Consider the following 21263-nt stretch of genomic DNA (forward strand, 5'->3'; position numbering starts at 1 on the left):
ATTAAAACAGCTGTCAAATTAACCTGAAGAGCTAGTGACTGTAGCCTGCCTTAGAACTATAAAGTAGTGATCACCTTCCCAAATGAGACTGGTTTAATTTTAATCAGATAGAGGCCTAGATTGCCTGTGTCCACATTCATGCTTTGGATATTTATATAATCCATACTGAATTTATAAGGATTTGCTATTATTAATCTGATGGAACATTTTTAGTTGGGTCTCCCAGAGGCTGTGTCTTCAAATTGTAGTTACATTCAGTAACTCTTTTTGAAAGCATTTGTCCCGGGTCGCATTAGCCCACACACAAAAATTCCTTGCCTGGGAATGTACTGGGAGAGGTCCTGAGGAGCACCTCAGTGTGCTTGTTACACTGGAATACCATTAGCAAGAATAAGTGAACTGATTCTACTGTAGCCTTTGCTTCTGGTGCTTATGTTTTTAGTTGTTTGATTTCTGTGTTTTTGTAGGACACCAGTAGGTAGAGGAAGAGCCTGGCTTCGTTTGGCATTAATGCAAAAGAAACTTTCAGAATATATGAAAGCTTTGATCAATAAGAAAGAACTTCTCAGGTATGAACACCTTCTTGAACTTTCTTCTTTCCTTGGTATGTTCTACATCGTATAAAGTCAAACCATATAAGTTCACCATTTTTGTAGATCAGAAACATTTGATTCATAACAGGTTCACTGATACTTTCTCTCACACCTTACACACATATCCTCCCAAATGGATGATTTATGTTATATGTGTTCTGTCTGTCACTGTGGCATATATTGGTCCTTTCCAGGGCAGGCCAAGACTTACCTCTAGAAAACAGAAGGCACCTTAGCATGTGCCCAGGCTCAATAAGACAAGAACTTGACATGTAGCATTAAATTCAAATATAGCACAAAATTGGACGGGTGCAGTGGTTCACACCTGTAATCCTAGCACTTCGGGAGGCCAAGGTGGGCAGACCACTTGAGGCCAGGAGTCTGAGACCAGCCTGGTCAATATGGCGAAACCCTGTCTCTACTAAAAAAATATAAAAATTAGCCAGGCGTGGTGGTGGACACCTGTAATCCCAGCTACTTGGGCGGCTGAGGCACGAGAATCACTTGGACCTGGGAAGCAGAAGCTGCAGTGATCCGAGAGCATGCCACCACTCTTCAGCCTGGGCGACAGAGTGAGACTCTGTCTCAAAAAAAAAAAAAAAATATGTAGATATTTACATATATATATATATATATGTGTATATATATATATTTGTAAAATCACTAAATCTTCCAGTAGATCATAGATACAACTGGGAGAGGCAAAACAACATTATTTTATCCGTCTTTATTATATGATTCCATTGTATAAAGGTCAAAACTAGGTTAAAATCAATCTATGGTGATAGAAATCAGGATAATAGTTACCTTGGAGAGGTGTGGGTAGAGATTGGAAGAGAGAAAGAACCGATTTCTAGGATTTCAGTACTGTTCTCTTTCCTGATCATGATAGTGATTACACAGATAGATATGTTTTTTGTGAAAGTTGATGGAACTAACAGTTAGTTAGCTGAGATTTGGAAATGTGTGAATGTTGGAATTCAGCCATATTCCACTTCTGAACAGTTCATAAGGTGAGGCTTTTGGGACAATAAACTGTCAAAGAACCTTGTTCATTCTAGTTCTACTCAGTTTCCTTCAGAGGCTATCAAAGAACAAAAATAGCATGTGATCAGTTTTTGAGAGAAACGGTAAATTTGCAGCTCATTCACTTGCTGTTTTTGTGCTATTTTGTCATTTGTTAATATCTTTTTTTTTTTTTGTGAGACAAGTCTCACTTTGTCACCAGGCTGTAGGCTGTAGTGCAGTGGCGCGATCTCCGCTCACTGCCACCTCCGCCTCCCGGGTTCAAGCGATTCTCCTGCCACAGCCTCCTGAGTAGCTGGGACTACAGGCGCACACCACCACACCCAGCTAATTTTTGTATTTTTAGTAGAGATGGGGTTTCACCGTGTTGGCCAGGATGGTCTCGATCTCTTGATCTCGAGATCCACCCACCTTGGCCTCCCAAAGTGCTGGGATTACAGGCGTGAGCCCAGCCTATTAATATCTTTTATAGTGAATCAGAAAAGAAATAAGGAACTAATATCAGTGAATTATATTGATTGTTAACAGTGATTGAGGTTGACCTTTACTCCCAGGTAACTTGTTGAAAACAAATTGATTGCAGTGTTGTTTTAATCATGATGTCAAATTGCCTGAAAATGAATACTTAAGGTCACTGGGTTTTCGTGTTTTCTTTTGTTTTGTTTTAAGAGAGTAGCGCTCTGTCACCCAGGTTGGAGTGCAGTGGTGCAATTGCGTCTCACTGCAGCCTCCACCTCCCAGGTTCAATTGATTCTCCTGCCTCAGCCTCCCGAGTAGACGGGACTATAGGCATGCACCACCACGCCTGGCTAATTTTTGTATTTTTAGTAGAGACAGGGTTTCACCACGTTGGCCAGGCTGGTCTTCAACTCCTGACCTCAAGTGATCCACCTGCCTCAGCCTCCCAAAGTGTGGGGTTTACAGGCGTGAGCCACTGCACCCGCCTGTTTTGATTTTTTAAAAAAATCTAAAAGACTATTTTTTAGAGTGGTTTTAAATTTATAGCAATATTGAGTAGAAGGTACAGAGATTTTTCATACATACCCTTCCCCCCTGTACAACCTCCCTCATTATCAACATCCCACAGGAGTGGTACATTTGTTACAATTGATGAACCTACATTGACACATCATTATCTCCCAGAGTTCATAGTTCACATTAAGGTTTACTCTTGGTATTGTATGTTTTATGGATTTTGACAGATGTATAATGATATGTATCCATATGTCATTATAGTACCATACAAAATAGTTTCATGGCCCTAAAAAATCCTCTGTGCTCCACCTATTCATCTCTCTGTCCTCCAACCCCTAATAACCACTGATCGTACTGTGATTGTACTGTTGTTACCAGGGGTTTACTGTCTCTGTGGTTTTGCCTTTTCCAGAATGTCATGTAGTGGGAATCATACAGTATATGGCCTTTTCAGACTGGCACCTTTCACTTAGTAATATGCATTTAAGTTTCCTCCGTGGCTTGATAGCTCCCTTTTTTTTTTTTGTTCTTTGAGACAGAGTTTCACTCTTGTTGCCCAGGCTGGAGTGCAATGGCACGATCTCAGCTCACCGCAATCTCCGCCTCCCAGGTTCAAGTGATTGTCCTGCTTCAGCCTCCTGAGTAGCTGGGATTACAGGCATATGCCACCATGCCCGGCTAATTTTGTTTTTTGTTTGTTTGTTTGTTTGTTTTTTAGTAGAGACAGGGTTTCTACATGTTGGTCAGGCTGGTCTCGAACTTCTGACCTCAGGTGATCCACCCTCCTTGGCCTCCCAAAGTGCTGGGATTGCAGGCGTGAGCCACTGCGCCCGGCGATAGCTCCCTTTTTTTAGTGCTAAGTCATATGCCATTGTCCATTCATTTACTGAAGGACATCTTGGTTGCTCCCAAATTTTGGCAATTAAGAGTAAAACTGCTATAAACACATGTATGCAGGTTTTTGTGTGGACGTAAGTTTTTAACTCGGTTGGGTAAATACCAAGGAATGCAATAGTTAGATCATGTGAATTACATCACTGGTTTTTTTGTGTGTGTGTATTAGTAATTTAGGTGCATTATAAGCAGTATTTAATTATCTATGGGTCTTCACAAATTTTTTTTTTTTGAGACAGAGTGTTGCTCTGTCACCCAGGCTGGAGTGCAGTGGCACAATCTCAGCTCACTGCAACCTCCGCCTCCTGTGTTCAAGCAATTCTCCTGCCTCAGCCTCCTGAGTAGCTGGGATTGCAGGTGTGCACCACCACACCCAGCTAATTTTTGTATTTTTAGTAGAGATGGGGTTTCACCATGTTGGCCAGGCTGGTCTTGAACTCCTGACCTCAAGTGATCCACCCGCCGTGGCCTCCCAAAGTGCTGGGATTACAAGCGTGAGCCACCGTGCCCAGCCAATAATTTTTATCCATTCAGATTTTTTTTTGTTTTTAGTAGAGATGGGGTCTTACTATGTTGCTCACTCTGGTCTCAAAGTTCTAGGCTCAAGCAGTCCTCCCGCCTTGGTCTCCCCAAGTGCTGGGATTACAGGTGCGAACCACCATGCCGAGCTACCAAACAAATGTTTTAAGATGCATAAAAGATTGCAAAATTATCTGATGGTGCATCACAAGTACAAATATGTCAAAAAGTCTGAATACCTGCTTCAACCACAATACTGTTCAGTCACGTCTTTCTGCCAGCCTATTATCTAAAGAATCTATTCATGCGCCTATTATTTTTTTCTTTTAAAAAATTTTTTCTCCAGTGCCACTTGCCAACATCCACCTATTATTCTAAAAGTAAAATATTTACTAAAGCCTTTCTTTTTGTAGTTTTTTTTTACTATTTTTGTAGATGGCTATAATCAACCATGATGACTATGATTCAACCATGAATCAACCATTTTTGTCCTTGTCTCTGGATTTTTGAGATTTTTGTTACAATAAGGAATTCTGTGGATTTCTCTTACAGTGAATTCTACGAACCCAATGCCCTCATGATGGAAGAAGAAGGAGCCATAATTGCTGGTCTGTTGGTGGGTCTGAATGTCATTGATGCCAATTTCTGTATGAAAGGAGAAGACTTGGACTCTCAGGTATGGGAAAGAGACTCATTCCCATGGGTGTCACTCTGAGTTCTGCTATCTCAGAAGTGGATTTGATTAGGTTATACCAACCAAATTAGGCCATATTCTATGAGTCATAAACAGGATTTCCTTCCATTTTGATGGGAATATAAAAAAAAGATTGTTTTTCCTTCCAGTTTGGCTCATTTATACATTACAAATGTTTTTCAGATTCTTGTCTTGGCTGTACTCTCTGTTAAACATACATATACACACACACACACACACATACACATTTACAACATACACATACATACACACACAAACACAGGTATACCCAGAGATATTGCAGGTTTGGTTTCAGATCACAACAATAAAGCAAATATCATAATAAAGCAAGTCACATGCATTTTTTGGTTTCCCAGTACATGTAAAAGTTTGTTTATACTAGGCCAGGTGCGATTGATTGTTCACACCTGTAATCCCTGCACTTTGGGGCGGGAGTATCACTTGAACCCAGAAGTTTGAGACCAGCCTGGGCAACATAGTGAGACCCCATCTCTACAAAAAATAAAAAATTAGCTGGTTGTGTGGCTACTTGGGAGGCTGAGGTAGGAGGATCACTTGAGCTTGGGAAGTCGAGGCTATAGTTAGCCATGATTATGCATTCCAGCCTGGGTGACAGTGAGACCCTGTCTCAAAATAAAACTCTAAAAAAAAATTTTTAAATAAAAAGTTTGTTTGCATTATACTGTAATCTATTAAGTATGTGATAGTGTATGTGTAAAAAATAATGTACGTACCTTAACTTAAAAATACTTTATTGCTAAAAAAATGCTAACAATCACCTGAGCCGTCAGTGAGTTGTAATCTTTTTGCTGGTAGAGGGTCTTACCTCGGTGTTAATGGCTGCTGACTGATCTTGGCAGTTGCTGAAAGTTGAGGTGGCTGTGGCAATTTCTTAAAATAAGACAACAACGAAGTTTGCCACATTAATTGGCTTCCTTTACAAAAGATTTCTCTGTAGCATACCACGCTGTTTGACAGCATTTTACCCACAGTAGAATTTCTTTAAAAATTGGAGTCAGTCCTCTCAACTCTTGCTGCTGTTTTGTCAACTAAGTTTATGTAATACTCTAGTAAATCATGCTGTAAACAGATGTGCTGTCTTTGCTGTACCCTTTATTTTTGTTTTGTTTTTGTTTTTGTTTTTTGTTTTTTAGAGACAGAGTCTTAATGTGTCTCCCAGGCTGGAATGCAGTGGCACCATCTCAGCTCACTGCAACCTCCGCCTCCTGGGTTCAAGCAATCCTCATGCCTCATCCTCCTGAGTAGCTGGGACTACAGGCATGCACCACCACACCTAGCTAATTTTTTTATTTATAGTAGAGACGGGGTTTTGCCATATTGCCCAGGCTGATCTCAAACTCATGGCCTCAAGCGATCTGCCTGCCTTGGCTTCCCAAAGTGCTGGGATTACAGGCTTGAACCACCATGCCCAGCCCACTATTCCATTTATAAAGCATAGGCAGAGTAGATTTAGCATCATTCTTAAGGGCCCTAGGATTTTCAGAATGGTAAATGAGCACTGGCTTCAACTTAGAGTCACCAGCTGCATTAGCCTCTAACAAGAGAGTCAGTCTGTCCTTTGCAGCTTTGAAGCCAGGCATTGACTTCTCATCTATAGCTATGAAAGTCCTAGATGGCATTGTCTAATAGAAGGCTGTTTTGACTACAGTGAAAATCTGTTGTTGAGTGTATCCACCTTCATCAATTATCTTAATTAGATCTTCTGGATAACTTGCTACAGCTTCTATTATTTACATCAGTGCTTGCTGCTTCAACTTGTACTTTTATGTTATGGAGACACTTTCCTTAAACCTCATAAACCAGTTGCTGCTAACTTCAGGCTTTTCCTCTGCAGCTTTTTTACCTCTCAATCTCCATAGAATTCAAGAGCATTAGGGCCTTGCTCTGAATTAGGTGTTGGCTTAAGGGAATGTTGTGGCTGGTTTGATCTTCTATACAGACCACTCAAACTTTATTCCTGTCAGCAATAAGGCTGTTTTGCTTTCTTGTCATTCATTTGTTCATGAGTAGCACTTAATTCCCTTCAAGCACTTTTCCTTTGCTTTCACAACCTGGCTGTTTGGCCCAAAAAGCCTACCTTTTGGCCTGTCTTGTCTTTCGACATGCCTTCTTCACTGAGCTTAATTTTTTCTGGCTTTTGATTTAAAATAAGAAATGTGCAATTCTTCCTTTCACTTGAACACTTAGTGGCCATTGCAGGGTTATTAATTGGCCTAATTTCAGTATTGTTGTGTCTTAGGGAATAGGGAGGCCAAGGAGAAGAGAGAGAGATGGGGGAACGGCCAGTAAGTAGAGCAGTGAGAACATACACATTTATGGATTGCTTGCCATCTTATATGGGCGTAGTTCATGGAGCCCCAAAATAATTTTGATAGTAACATCAAAGATCACTGATTACAGATTATCATAACAGATGTAATAATAATGAAAAAGTTTGAAGTACTGTGAGAGTTACCAAAATGTGAAACCGAGACATGAAGCGAGCACATGCTGTTGGAAAAATGACACTAATATACTTGCATGACGCAGGGTTGCCACAAACCTCCAATTTGTAAAAAATGCAATATCTGTGAAGCAAAGTGCAATAAAATGAGCTGTGTGTGTGTGTGTGTGTGTGTATACTAAAATATATGCAGTTGACTCTTGAACAACAGAGTAAGGCATTCCACATGGTAGAAACATCCCACACAGAAAATTCACCTAAAACTTTTCATTCCCTAAAAACGTTAAGTACTAATAGCATACGATTAACCAGAGGCCTTACTAGTAACATAAACAGTCAATTAACACATATTTTGTATGTTATATATAGTTATATTTATATTTATTTTATTTTATTTTTGAGACAAGGTCTCACTGTCATCCAGGCCGGAGTGCGGTGGAGTGAACTCAGCTCAGTGCAACCTCTGCCTCCCAGGCTTAATTGATCCTCCCACTTCAGCCTTCAGAGTAGCTGGGACTATAGGAACATGCCACCACACCCAGCTAATTTTTTTGTTTTGTGGAGACAGAGTTTCGCTATGTTGCCTAAGCTGGTCTTGAACTCCTGAGCTCAAGTGATCCTCCTGCCTCGGCCTCCCAAAGTGCTGGGATTACAGGCATGAGCCATGGCGCCTGGCCTATTGTATATTTCATATGCTGTATTCTTACAATAAAGTAAGCTAGAGACAAGAAAATGTTATAGGAAAATTATAAAGATGAGAAAATATATTTACTATTCATTTAAATGAATGGATTATCATAAAGGAACCAGATCATCATAAAGGTCTTCACACTAACCAGGTTGATGAGGAGGAGGAGGAAGAGGAGGCGGTTGGTCTTGCTGTCTCAGGAGTGGCAGAGATGGAGGAAAACCTTTTTTTTTTCTGCCTGGATGACAGAGTGAGACTTTGTCTCAGAAATAAAATAATATAATATAAATATAAATATATATTTTATATTGTGTATATATATAGTATATAAGTGGACTCACACAATTCAAAGTCGTGTTGTTCAAGAATCAACTGTACAGTTGTCCTTCAGTGTCCAAAGGAGATTATTTCCAGCACCTCCATGAATACCAACACTCACAATGCTCAAGCCCTTACAGTCAGCCCTCTGTGTCCTTGGATTCTAGGACTTGCTGAGAATGAGAGCGAACTGTACTAAAGGCCATTAAAGCACGATAGTTAAGAGTAAAGGCTCTGAAGCTAACTGCCTAGGTTTGGATTCTGGCTTCCTCATTTTCTAGCTGAATATATTTTATAATTACTTAGTTTCTTGTTGTTTCAGATTTCTTGATGTAATGCAGTTAGAACAGGGCCTAGTACACATTAATTGCCCAATAAATAATGTTTTCACTTTAATTACTTCTCACCCTTTCTGTATGAAATACTATGACAAACTTCTGTTATGTTTTATTCTGGTAAAATAGGAAGGGAAGTAAGATTTTTTGGTGTGGATTTTTTTTTTTTTTTTTAATTTTTTTTGAGACGGAGTTTTGCTCTTGTTGCCCAGGCTGGAGTGCAATGGTGAGATCCTGGCTTACCGTAACCTCCACCTCCTGGATTCAAGCGATTCTCCTGCCTCAGCCTCCCGAGTAGCTGGGATTACAGGCATGTGCCACCACACCCAGCTAATTTTTGTATTTTTAGTAGAGACAGGGTTTCTCCATGTTGGTCAGTCTGGTCTCGAACTCCTGACTTCAGGTGATCCGCCCACTTCGGCCTCCCAAAGTGCTGGGATTATAGGCGTGAGCCACTGCGCCCGGCCTTTGGTGTGGATTTTTAAAAAGAAATAAGCTAAATAATAAAATGGCAATCTTGAAAAATGAAGACGTGTACATCAATGAAAGTTTGAAGGAATAGACACCAAAATGTTAGCAATGGTCATCTTCAGTGGTTGGGATTATGAGTGTTTAATATTACTTCCCCTTTTGTTTAGCTGTATTTTCTGAAACTTCTACAGGGGAAATGTGCTAATTTTTAAAAAGTTATTTCTAAAAATGAACAGGGATTCAGTAGCAGAATACCCGAAATAAGCAAAAGAGAAAGAAACTTTAGACCTTATTTATATTAAGTATTCTGTTGACTGTGTTAGTTGTGATCTAGTCTTCTAGTCTTATTGACATAATCTTGATTCTTTACTTCCAACTCTTGTTAATTCTTGATTAAACTGAAAGTAAAACAGTACATTTTTAATCGTAAATTTCTAGTAAGTGTCATGACTGTATTACTGTTTTGAGTGCCTAGAAGGAGACATTGTGTTATGCCTTGTAAAGAATATCTAATTTTATATTAAAACCTGAAAATTCTCTCTGTAGGTTGGAGTTATAGATTTTTCAATGTATCTCAAGGACGGGAACAGCAGTAAAGGTACTGAAGGGTACGTACAAAGAAAATTAGATTCCTTTTCTCCTGATGTAGCATTTTTTTTCCTTTGGTAGTACTTAAAGTTTACAACAATACTGTTTTAACAGACGTGCTGAAAGAATTTCTGATCATATAGCTTTAATAAAGTCTTGCCAGAAATATCTGACTATTACACCTACCTCTAAACCCTAAAAGGATTTTTTTGTTTGTTTGTTTAATGATTTTCCTGCTATGTGGTTCAGGGGCAAAGAAAATACAAATATTCTAAAGGATTCCAATTCTCCATGTCTTATAGTAGGGTTTAAAAACATGGTCATTTTGACCAGAGGAGTCGCATTCTCAGTTTGCTTAAAATTGGCAATATGAAATATGCACTGTGAGGTTATGTAAAATATTGACATTAGGGGAAACTGAGTGAAGGTACATGGGAACTCTGTGCTGCGTTTATACCTCTTATTGTAAATCTAAAATTGTGTTAAACACTTTTAAAATATTCATTATGGTACTTAGTAATTAGAGATCAGAAGCACATCTATTCTCTTTATAAATTTAGCCATTGAAAGCATAATTAGTCTGATTTTTAATTTTTGACATTGAGCTAAGATTATCTCACTGTTCTTTTAGTAATTGTATAGATTTGGGGCCTTAATTTTATCTTTCAGCTGAAAAATCTGGCTGTTTATCTTTTGTCTACTATAGATTGGTTGTAGACGTGAACCTTCTTTAACCACAGTTTAATTTTTCATGTAATAATAAACATTTGGGCCGGGCATGGTGGCTTATGCTTGTAATCCCAGCACTTTGGGAGGCCGAGGCAGGCAGATCACCTGAGGTCAGGAGTTTGAGACCAGCCTGGCCAACATGGTGAAACCCCATCTCTACAATAATACAAAAAAAAAAAATAGCCAGGCATTATGGCGGGTGCTTGTAATCCCAGCTACTTGGGAGGCTGAGGCCAGAGAATTGCTTGAACCCGGGAGGTGGAGGTTGCAGTGAGCTGAAATCACACCATTGCACTCCGGCCTGGGTGACAAAGCGGGACTCCGTCTCAAAAAAAAAAAAAAAAAAAAAAAAAATATATATATATATATATATATATAAAATAAACATTCAGTCTTTGCGAAAGCCTTTTTAACCATTCACTTTAAATGTTAAATAGCACTTACAGACAAATATTTAGCCCTTGAGAACAGCTATATTACATCAGAGTGAGCTTAATTCAAGTCCTATGACAATTGGAAACTTGTTACTATAAATACTACTAGTGAAGCTGAAAAACCTATTAACAAGAAAATTTTTATCCTTTAAATGCATCTAATAGATTGCAGCATCATACCTGTGACCTAAATTATTAATACTGAGGTTTGTAAGCTATAACAAGAGCTTTATTAGTGAGGGGTTTTGTCACTTTTAAACTCCTGACTCTTTCTTGTTGATATGTCAAGAGGGTTTTACATCACATCTGTCTTATGGTTCAGTGTATCTGTGCCACAATTTTTTTCTCATGTTTTATGAAAAGATGGGGTGGAGTGGGGTTGGGATCTTGGTATTTCTTATGTTATTTATTTTATTTCTATTTTCTTCCCCTTCCCCCAGAGACGGTCAGATTACTGCAATTCTGGACCAGAAGAACTATGTAGAAGAACTGAACAGACATTTGAAGTAAATAATGAATAAATATATTACTTTACTGGGGAATTGTTGAAGGAGAAGGGAAGAGTAAGATGATGCGCAGTGAGGATAAATTCAGACAGTGTTCAACAAATATATGTAGAATTCCTGCTTGCCAGGCACTGAGTTAGGCACTAGATAAATAAATGGCATTTAACAGTTTTGGTGACCTTTAGTGAAAGGCAGTATATAATGCTATATATAATATATAATAACATAGTATATAATATTACGTATGTAATTATAACTAGTGATTAAATAAATACATAAATACTTTCAGTTAAGAATTTTAAAATATGTGACATATACAGTTGAAATTGGTAGCTTTTTCAGTTTAGTAGAGATAGCTGCATATTTCAGAACTGATCTTGGGTAAACCACTCATTACATTAGTACCTTTAAATTAATCATATCGTCCAGGTGTGCTGGCCCAAAGCCTGTAGTCCCAACACTTTGGGAGGCCAAGGCGGGAGGATTGCTTGAGCTCAGGAGTTCAAGATGAGCTAGGGTAACATAGCAAGACCTTGTCTCTATTAAAAAACTCAAAACTAGCCAGGCATGTGCCTGTAGTCCCAGCTACTTGTGGGGCTGAGACAGGAGGAGGATCACTTGAGCCTGGGAAGCTGAGGCTGCAGTGAACCCTGGTCTTGCCATTACACCCCACCCTGGGTTACAGAGCGAGACCCTGTCTTTAAAAAAAAAAAAAAAAGATACATGCTTTGTTTTCCTGCATTTCTCATTTATACATTGAATTAATAGCATTAATTTAATATATAAATTGAATTTCGTTGCCATTATTACAGTTAATTCACCAAGTATTCACAAAGTACAGTGATTCCCCCTTATGTGGAGGGGATACATTCTAAGACCCCCAAAGGATATCTGAAACCACAGATAGTACCAAACCCTATATATGCTATGTTTTTTCCTATACATATGTACCTATGATAAAGTTTAATTTATAAATTAGGCAAGGTAGGAGATTAGCAACAATAATAAAATAAAAGAACTTTAACAATAGACTATAATAAAAGTAAAATGAGTGTAGTGTCTCCCTCAAAATCAATACATCCTTTTATTTCGTTTTCATTGAACTTCTTCTTCCTAGTTTTCTCAGGTTTCTTTCCCCCTTCAGTTTTCTGTATTTATATTTCTTATTGTCCTTAAATGACTATGGCTATTCTATATCTGAGCACAGTGAATAAAACATTAAAGTTTAATTAAAAATTCAAGAGGCCAGGAGCAGTGGCTCACGCCTGTAATCCCAGCACTTTGGGAGGCCGAGGCAGGTGGATCACAAGGTCAGGATATGGAGATCATCCTGGCTAACACGGTGAAACCCCATCTCTACTAAAAATACAAAAAAAATTAGCCGGGCGTGGTACCAGGCGCCTGTAGTCCCAGCTGCTCGGGAGGCTGAGGCAGGAGAATGGCGTGAACCCGGGAGGCAGAGCTTACAGTAAGCTGAGATTGCGCCACTGCACTCCAGCATGGGCAACCGAGCAAGACTCTGTCTCAAAACAAAACAAAACAAAAATTAGAGAAAGAAAGCATTAGAAATACCAGTTTCAAGATTTTGTGCATTGGGAAATCATTATTTCCAAAAGATTTTCTAAGGGCCACTGTCCTTACGACAATTCAGTGTTGTATATATGTTCACAGTTTATTTTTTTATCTTAGGAGAAGTAAAAATCCTTACTGGATAATCCTTATTTATGTGTGTTTTTTAAACATACTCATACTTCCCTCTATTGTTTGTGTCATAGAGAGCACAAATCAGATTTGGACATCTTATCTGGGATTTAAACAAATACGTTTATACATGAGTCTATCAAAATCCTTATTTACATGTAAGAAAAAAACACATGCCCAGCTTTGCCCAAGGAAGTCCCAGAGGGAGAACAGTATCTTATTGTACTATTCTTACCTATTTTTGAACCACAGTTGAGTGCAGGTAACTGAAACCACAGAAAACAAAACTATAGATAAGAGAGGACTACTGTATTTTCAGAATTTTCCAGAACATAAAACAGTTTCCTCTCTCCTGAGAAGAGCTATCCAAAAGCTATTGGTATTCTCAAGTACTTTGATGTTCTTGTTATGTTACTACTGAATAATTTTGAAGAATAATTAATATATTCATTAATTATTAATATATTCATTAATTATCTTGTTTATAGTTCTCTTATGAAAAATAGACATTTTTAATTTAAGTAAAACTTATAATATGATTATACTACTGTCAGTAAAATTTTAAGTAGTCTTGGTTCCACCTAGCAAACTCAAAACAATTTAAGTACATTTTCTCTGGGGACCAAGAACTAATATAATGACTTTAATGAACTATGGAGATGTTAGCCAAGCAAAGATATGGTTACAGTTAACAATGAAATATAAACAATGGCACTATTATTTACTCTTTCTATGCCTTAGTTTCTTTATCTGTAAATGAGAATACCTAACATAAAGGGTTGTTGAAAGGAGTAAATGCAATAACGCAAATAACATAATTTAGAAGAGGGTTTGGTGCATGTAAGTATTTAATTCATATAGACTGTTATTATCATATGTAGATAAACAAAGTTTATTCTGTAGGGAATGAACTCTTTTATATCACTGAATAAATACTTACTGAATTAAAACTCAAATGCCAAAGATAATAGCCTTTTGTAAGCCTAGAGGTCAAGATTTGTGAGCATTAAGGCCTGGCGCGGTGGCTAATGCCTGTAATCCCAGCACTCTGGGAGGCCGAGGCAGGTGGGTCACTTGAGGACAACAGTTTGAGACCTGCCTGGGCAACATGGTGCAACCCCATCTCCACCAAAAAATACAAAAATTAGCTGGATTTGGTGGTGCATGTCTGTAGTCTCCAGCTACTTGGGAGACTGAGGCAAGAGAATCACTTGAACCCAGGAGGCAGAGGTTGCAGTGAGCCGAGAATTGCACCACTGCACTCCAGTCTCAGCGACACAACGAGACTCTGTCTAAAAAAAAAATAATAATAAAATAAAAAATTATGAACATTAGACAATGAATTGAAGGATAAGTGTGAAGGGTTTAAAAAGGAAGGTACAGAGTATTGTCTGTTTTTCAAAAGTGACATTTTTTTCTTCTCTATATTATAGTGCTACTGTAAACAACCTTCAGGCAAAAGTAGATGCTTTAGAAAAATCCAACACTAAACTGACAGAGGAGGTAAGTTTTGGAAATTCTTTGATTGACTTATAGAATTTAATATGCATTAGTAGGACCAATAATTTTAATGTAACCTTGGAAAGAAAGAACTTGACTTTTCAAATAATATTGACTGTAGTACATAACTCCTTATTCTTTTTTTTTTTTTTTTTTTTTTTTGAGATGGAGTTTCGCTTTTGATGCCCAGGCTGGAGTGCAGTGGCGCGATCTTGGCTCACCGCAACCTCCGTCTCCCAAGTTCAAGCGATGCTCCTGCCTCAGCCTCCCGAGTAGCTGGGATTACAGGCATACACCACCACCCCGGCTAATTTTGTTTTTTTTTAGTAGAGACGGGGTTTCTCCATGTTAGTCAGGCTGGTCTTGAACTCCTGACCTCAGGTGATCCACCTGCCTCAGCCTCCCAAAGTGCTGGGATTACAGGCGTGAGCCACCTTGCCTGGCCCATAACTCCTTATTCTGACTAGAATGGCCCAGTTGGCTTATTGCAGGGATCTCATTTACCCAATTAGATTGTGTAGGGGCATGTTGCCTGGTTGATGGAGTATCTTGGTTTCTTTTGTGTGCACGTTTTGTCTGGGCTAGCCTAGATTAAATGTTTAGCATATAGCATATTCGTCATTTATTCATTCAGTAAGCGTTTCACACAGTTTATGTGCAAGAGCTAGACAAATATTTATATGTGCCAGGCATTGATTTATGTTCCAGATTGGCAAACTCCCCACCGCCTATGTCCTTGTTTTCTTCCTGGGACAGTTACATAGATAAGGTGAAGAGTACTGGTCAGAAGATCAGTAATCCCTGCCTACAAATCATGCTTATGTAACTCGTGCTCCTGAGTAAGTCAGTCACTTGACCTCCAAGAGGCTGAGTTCCGTCACTGGAAAATGAGAGTGTTTACAATACACTTCCTTTTCGGCCTCACAATTAACTCTGAAGATCAGATAAGAATATGAAAACTCTTAGAAAAGTCCCTAAAATAAGAACAGAAAAATAACCTCGTGTTTTACTTCTAATAAAAATATTTTTTTCCTTAACTTGCCAAAGCCTTAGCTACAGATATTTTTTCTTTAAATAGCATTAGATGGTTTTATGAAAAATACTAAATAACATTGTCCAGATGGCAAAGAGTTTACCTTCTTTCTTTCTTTTTCTTTTTTTTTCTTTTTTTTTCTGAGATAGTGTATCATTCTGTTGTCCAGGCTGGAATGCAGTGACACAAGGGCTTACTGCAACCCCCGCCCCCCGGGCTCAAGTGATCTCCCACCCTCAGCCTCCCAAGTAGCTGGGATCACAGGCACACACCACCACACCTGGCTATTTTTAGTAGAGAGGGGGTCTTGCCATGTTGCCCATGCTGGTCCTGAACTGCTGAGCTCAAGTGACCTGCCTGCCTCGGCCTTCCAAAGTGCTAGAATAATAGGCATAGCCACTGCGCCTGGCCCACCTTCTTTATTTCTAATTGTAATGATGCCCTTACACCCCATGGGATGAATTTAGTTTAAATAAAATCAAATTAAAGTACTAGTCAGGAAGATGCTTTTAATCAGTTTTTCTTTAGAATGAACATTTTCATTATTATAGTTTTAAAATACCTTTTTTATTACTCAACTCTGTGACCTTCACTTTTGGACAAAAATTTTTTAATTTTATATATCTTAAAACTTTATGCTTATGGTCCTTAGAATCTTATCACATAGGCTTTTGGAATGTTCAGCACAGATTTTTTACTGTTATTCTGCTGCTACTATGTTGAAGCAGTACAGCGTAGCAATTAAGCATGATCTCTAAAGTTAGGCTACTTGGGTTCATGTCCTGGCTCTGGCACTTGCTAGTTTTTTGTTTTTTTGTTTTGTTTTGTTTTGTTTTGTTTTTTGTTTTTTGTTTTTTGAGACAGAGTATTGCTTTGTCGCCCAGGTTGAAGTGCAGTGGTGCCATCTTGGCTCACTTTAACCTCCGCCTCCCGGTTCAAGCAATTCTCCTGCCTCAGCCTCCGAGTAGCCGGGACCACAGGCATGCACCACCACAGCTGGCTAATTTTTGTATTTTTGTAGAAACAGAGTTTCACCAGGTTGGCCAGGCTGGTCTTGAGCTCCCGACCTCAGGTGATCCACCCGCCTCGGCCTCCCAAAGTGCTGGGATTACAGGCATGAGCCACCGTACCCAGCCACTTGCTAGTCTTCTAATCCTGGGCCAATTACTTAAGCTTCTATTCCTTGATTTATTTATAACATGGAAATAGCAATAATAACATTTTATGAGATTGCTGTGTGAATGAAATGATGTAATACATGATTAGGGCTTAGAACAGTACCTAACACATCATAAGCACTCAATAAATATAGTTGTTAATTTTATTCCCTCAGTCATAAGACTTGTCGTCCTTAGAGTCATATTAATACTAACAATATTTATTCATTGACTTATTTATTTTACCAATAGCACTAATTTTCTTAAAGAAAATATGCTGTAAGAGAGTAGATGAGGCTCATTAGTTCTGCCTTTTTTCATTGCCATTTTGGGTTTAAGAAAGCCAGTAAGGCCAGGCACGGTGGCTCACGCCTGTAATCCCAACACTTTGGGACGTCAAGGTGGGTGGATCGCTTGAGGCCAGGATTCCAAAACCAGCGTGGGCAACATAGCAAAACCCCATCTCACACACAAAAAAAAGGGCCAGTAAAAAAGATAGCAGACCTCTTTTCCCCTCCTGGGTTTTGAATCTGAATGAGAAACTAAGAAGAATTAAGCAGATAAAGATATAAATATCCACGTCAGGCCGGGCACGGTGACTCACACCTGTAATCCCAGCCCTTTGGAAGCCAAGGCAGGAGGATCGTTTGAGGCCAAGAGTTCAAGATTAGCCTGGGAAACATAGTGAGACCCCATCTCTACACCAAAAAAATTAGCCAGGTGTTGTGGTGCACACCTGTAGTCCCAGCTACTCGACATGCTGAGGCGGGAGGATTGCTTGAACCTGGGAGACCAAGGCTGCAGTAGCCAAGATTGTGCCACCGCACTCCAACCTGGGCAACAGAGGGAGACCCTGTCTCAAATAAATAAATAGATAAATAAATGTCTACTTCATTATTGGTAAAGCTGAATTGGAAAGCCTCCTGTGATCTGCAGCCATAATCAGGTTTCCCAATAGTTTCTCTTAAATCAAGATTTTGGAATGACCTGCCTGAGGGCATACTTGAATCTAGAGAGGAGACCTACTTGCCCAGAATTGGTTTCGTGCACATTTTTAGGCCACAGGATCTGAGAGAGAATTGGGCTTCCAGGCCTACCCCCAGAAAGCATGAGCTTCTCTGTGCTTACCATGTTAGGACAGGAACTGAGCAGAGCCTGCACCCACTGCTAATGAGGAGATAATAATTGAGAAGGAGACTAGCCTGGCTGAGAGGAGCCTGCTTGGTTATTCCTCCCGGCCTCATGCAGGCACCTTCACATTCTCCGGGAGTTTAGTAGATGCAGAGAAGAAAAAAGTGTTTCCACCTTACTTTTTCCTTCTAAGAAAGAGATATAAATGTTTCCCCATAGCAGTTGACTGCTAATAACATTACCTGATCTTTTTAGGTGTTGAAATGAAAAATCTCCTCAATGCTTAATGGGATCTTTTAGCATGAGAACTTTGGAGTTCATGTCTTTAATCTTTTAAGAAATCATCTATAAAAGATCTTATAGAGCGTTTGTCACATGGGTTCCATGGTGTGACAGGACCCCTTTATTAAACATTTTAGAAATAGACATTCTTAATAAATAATTTTTTCTTACTAAATATGTGTACATCTATAAGAACACCCTTGAGATAATCTTAAGTTAAAACTTTTCATATAAAAGTAGCAATAAGGTGATATTTTATTTCTTTTTTTTTTTTTTTTTGGAGACCGAGTTTCACTCTCACCAGGCTGGAGTGCAGTGGCGCGATCTCGATCTCAGCTCACTGCAACCTCTGGTTCAAGCTATTCTCCTGCCTCAGCCTCCCGAGTAGCTGGGATTACAGGCACACACCACCACGCCCAGCTAATTTTTGTATTTTTAGTAGAGATGGGGTTCCACCATGTTGGCCAGGATTGTCTCGATCTCCTGACCTCGTGATCTGCTCGCCTCGGCCTTCTAAAGTGCTGGGATTACAGGCATGAGCCGCTGCACCTGGCCAAGGAGATATTTTTTATTTTTATTTAGACTGCTCTAAAAATATTTCTCAGTCGGGCGCAGTGGCTCATGCCTATAATCCCAGCACTTTGGGAGGCCGAGGTGGGCAGATCTCTTGAAGGCAGAAGTTCAACACCAGCCTGGCCAACATGGTGAAACCTTGTCTCTACTAAAAATACAAAAATTAGTTGGGCGTGGTGGTGCATGCCTATAGTCCCAGCTATTTGGGAGGCTAAGGCATGAGAATCACTTGAACCCAGGAGGCAGAGGTTACAGTGACCCGAGATTATGCCACTGCACTCCAGGCTGGGCAATAGAGTGAGGCCCTGCCTCAGAAAAATAAAGAAAAATATTTCTCTTGAGTTCTTATAAGAACATTTTTATTGGGTTATAGCTTCCTTGCTTTCTAAGAATATCCAAGCCTGAGAATTACATCCTAGCAGATCGTGAATTATCTTATACTATGTTAATTTTAAAAAGATAAAAGATTATTTTTAAAATTTTATCCACAGCTTGCAGTTGCAAACAACAGGATCATTACCTTACAAGAAGAAATGGAACGAGTTAAAGAGGAAAGTTCCTACATACTGGAATCCAATCGGAAGGTTAATCTTACTGGATTTATAAAATATTCACTGAGAACATATCAACTTGTTAGTGGTAAAGGGGAGTCTCTAAAGGACTATTTTAAGCAGCTGGCCTGTATCAAGCACACTTTTTATTTAGACTCCATGCATAATTGTGTGATGAAGGTTGTGGGAGGGTTATGCGCCTTTTCCTACAAGATGCTTCTTGGCTTCACAGCCACCTACATCTGTTTAGAGACTTCAAGAAACAGTCTAATTCAGTTTCTTGTTTTTATGTACTAATGGTTCATACAGTATTTAATAATTTGTTATGTTAAACATACTATTACTTTTACAGCATGTTACTGTTTTGTAAGAAGTGACACCTTATTTATATATCACTGGGAAAGAGCTACCATATAAATGTATTTTCTAGATAACTTAATTCCTTAAAGTATCAAACTTTTTATACATGTCTAATTAGAATTTTGTAAACCTTTATGTTTTGTACAATTCCAAGCCTTCTTAATTAAGGACATAATTTAATACATTTAGCCCTTTACGATGACTGAGGATCATAATTACCAACATTGACAATTCCCTACTAAATTATAATAGTGCCACTTTAGGAGGCTATTGAAATTGATAGAGCTCCTGACACCTACACTTAAATATTCCCCGATTTCTGTGGATGGTTTTTTCCCCTATCTTTTACGTATTCAATAGCATCTCTTACTTTTTACTGATGCTCAGTGTTATCTTTAGGATGATCTCTACTTTCTTTTATCTTCATGCTTCTAATCTACTCTCCCTAGGAATTCAAATCCATAGTTATTAAAATTGTTCTTAAAGAGTTACTAGGCTCTGCGAGGGGACAAAAGCAGTTTTCCATGAGTAAAGTGATTGACTTTAATAATGCATGGACTTCATGACTGCTCAGAATAATTTTTTTATGACCTGCTTGTTTTTATCTGTGATCTTGCTGGATAGTTGAAGATAACCAGTTGCGAATTCTCTGGAGATTGAATGTATTAGCATTTAAACCTATAGCCCCTGGGCTGGGTGCAGTGGCTCACGCCTGTAATCCCAGCACTTTGGGAGGCCAAGGAGGCAGATCACTTGAGGTCGGGAGTTCGAGACCAGCCTGGCCAACGTGGTGAAACCCCGTCTCTACTAAAAATACAAAAATTAGCCAGGCGTGGTGGCGCACGCCCATAATCCCAGCTACTCGGGAAGCTGAGACAGGAGAATCGCTTGAACCCAGGAGGTGGAGGTTGCAGTGAGCAGAGATTGAGCCACTGCAGTCCAGCCTGGGCGACAGAGTGAGACTCCGTCTCAAAAAAGAAAAAAAAAAACCTATAACCCAACTCATATTTTGAAATGAATGCTATGTTATTTTTAAAGGCTGATTTTTAAAACTTCTACCATCTGGTTTGGTAACCTATTTTAGGATTTTAAATAAAGTGTCAGGAAGCCCCCATTTCAGCTTAACCTTTGAAAATGTACTAGACTTCAATTTCTTTGTTGTGTTTGTTCATTATTATACCTGCTTCAGTATGATCTTTTTTTCTTGCTAAGTAGCAGTGTTAGTGTCTAATTCTGTATAGATTAAATCCTTAAATATGTGCAATGTTATTTATCTTTTCAAGGGTCCCAAGCAAGACAGAACTGCAGAAGGGCAAGCACTAAGTGAAGCAAGAAAGCATTTAAAAGAAGAGACACAATTACGATTGGTAAACTTTGCTTAATTTCTAATAGTTCAGGAATATATTAAAAGGTAACTGCCCACTTAGAGGTTTTATCATACAGACCAAGATTAGGAATATCAGTAGTGTTCTGAAAAATTCTAGATCCTATAAAATGGTTCATCTCTTTTTAACCCACATTCCTTATCATACTTTCTCAATCTTTTTCTGAGTATTCTCAGCAATAAGATTTTGTTAATCTTTATTTTTTTGCTTTTATAGTTTGTATTACAAGAATATTAAGTATACAGAACCTACTTTTTTAAACTATGCCGTCTCACTCCTACCTAAGTCCTCATCCCTGCAAAGATTCTTGGAGGTGGTGGCTCCTCTTTTCTTTA

The 21263-nt window shown here is 38.9% G+C and overlaps 1 protein-coding gene across 17 annotated transcripts in view; it reads left to right on the forward strand.

The window, feature by feature from the left end:
- RUFY3 (RUN and FYVE domain containing 3) overlaps nt 1-21263 on the forward strand; it is a 102550-nt gene that overhangs the window by 59592 nt on the left and 21695 nt on the right. For all 17 annotated transcript variants that reach the window (XR_008678962.2, XR_010133390.1, XM_055384473.2 and 14 more), the window contains 7 exons: nt 468-569; nt 4560-4683; nt 9545-9606; nt 11190-11255; nt 14390-14459; nt 19124-19216; nt 20827-20910. Coding sequence is in view for 15 of the 17 variants with exons in the window: in XM_055384473.2 (XP_055240448.1) it covers nt 468-569; nt 4560-4683; nt 9545-9606; nt 11190-11255; nt 14390-14459; nt 19124-19216; nt 20827-20910 (601 nt within the window). In the remaining 2 variants the exon portion in view is untranslated. The remainder of the gene's footprint in view (nt 1-467; nt 570-4559; nt 4684-9544; nt 9607-11189; nt 11256-14389; nt 14460-19123; nt 19217-20826; nt 20911-21263) is intronic.

Source organism: Gorilla gorilla, chromosome 3 (assembly GCF_029281585.2).
Source record: "Gorilla gorilla gorilla isolate KB3781 chromosome 3, NHGRI_mGorGor1-v2.1_pri, whole genome shotgun sequence".
NCBI classification, from domain to species: Eukaryota; Metazoa; Chordata; class Mammalia; order Primates; family Hominidae; genus Gorilla; species Gorilla gorilla.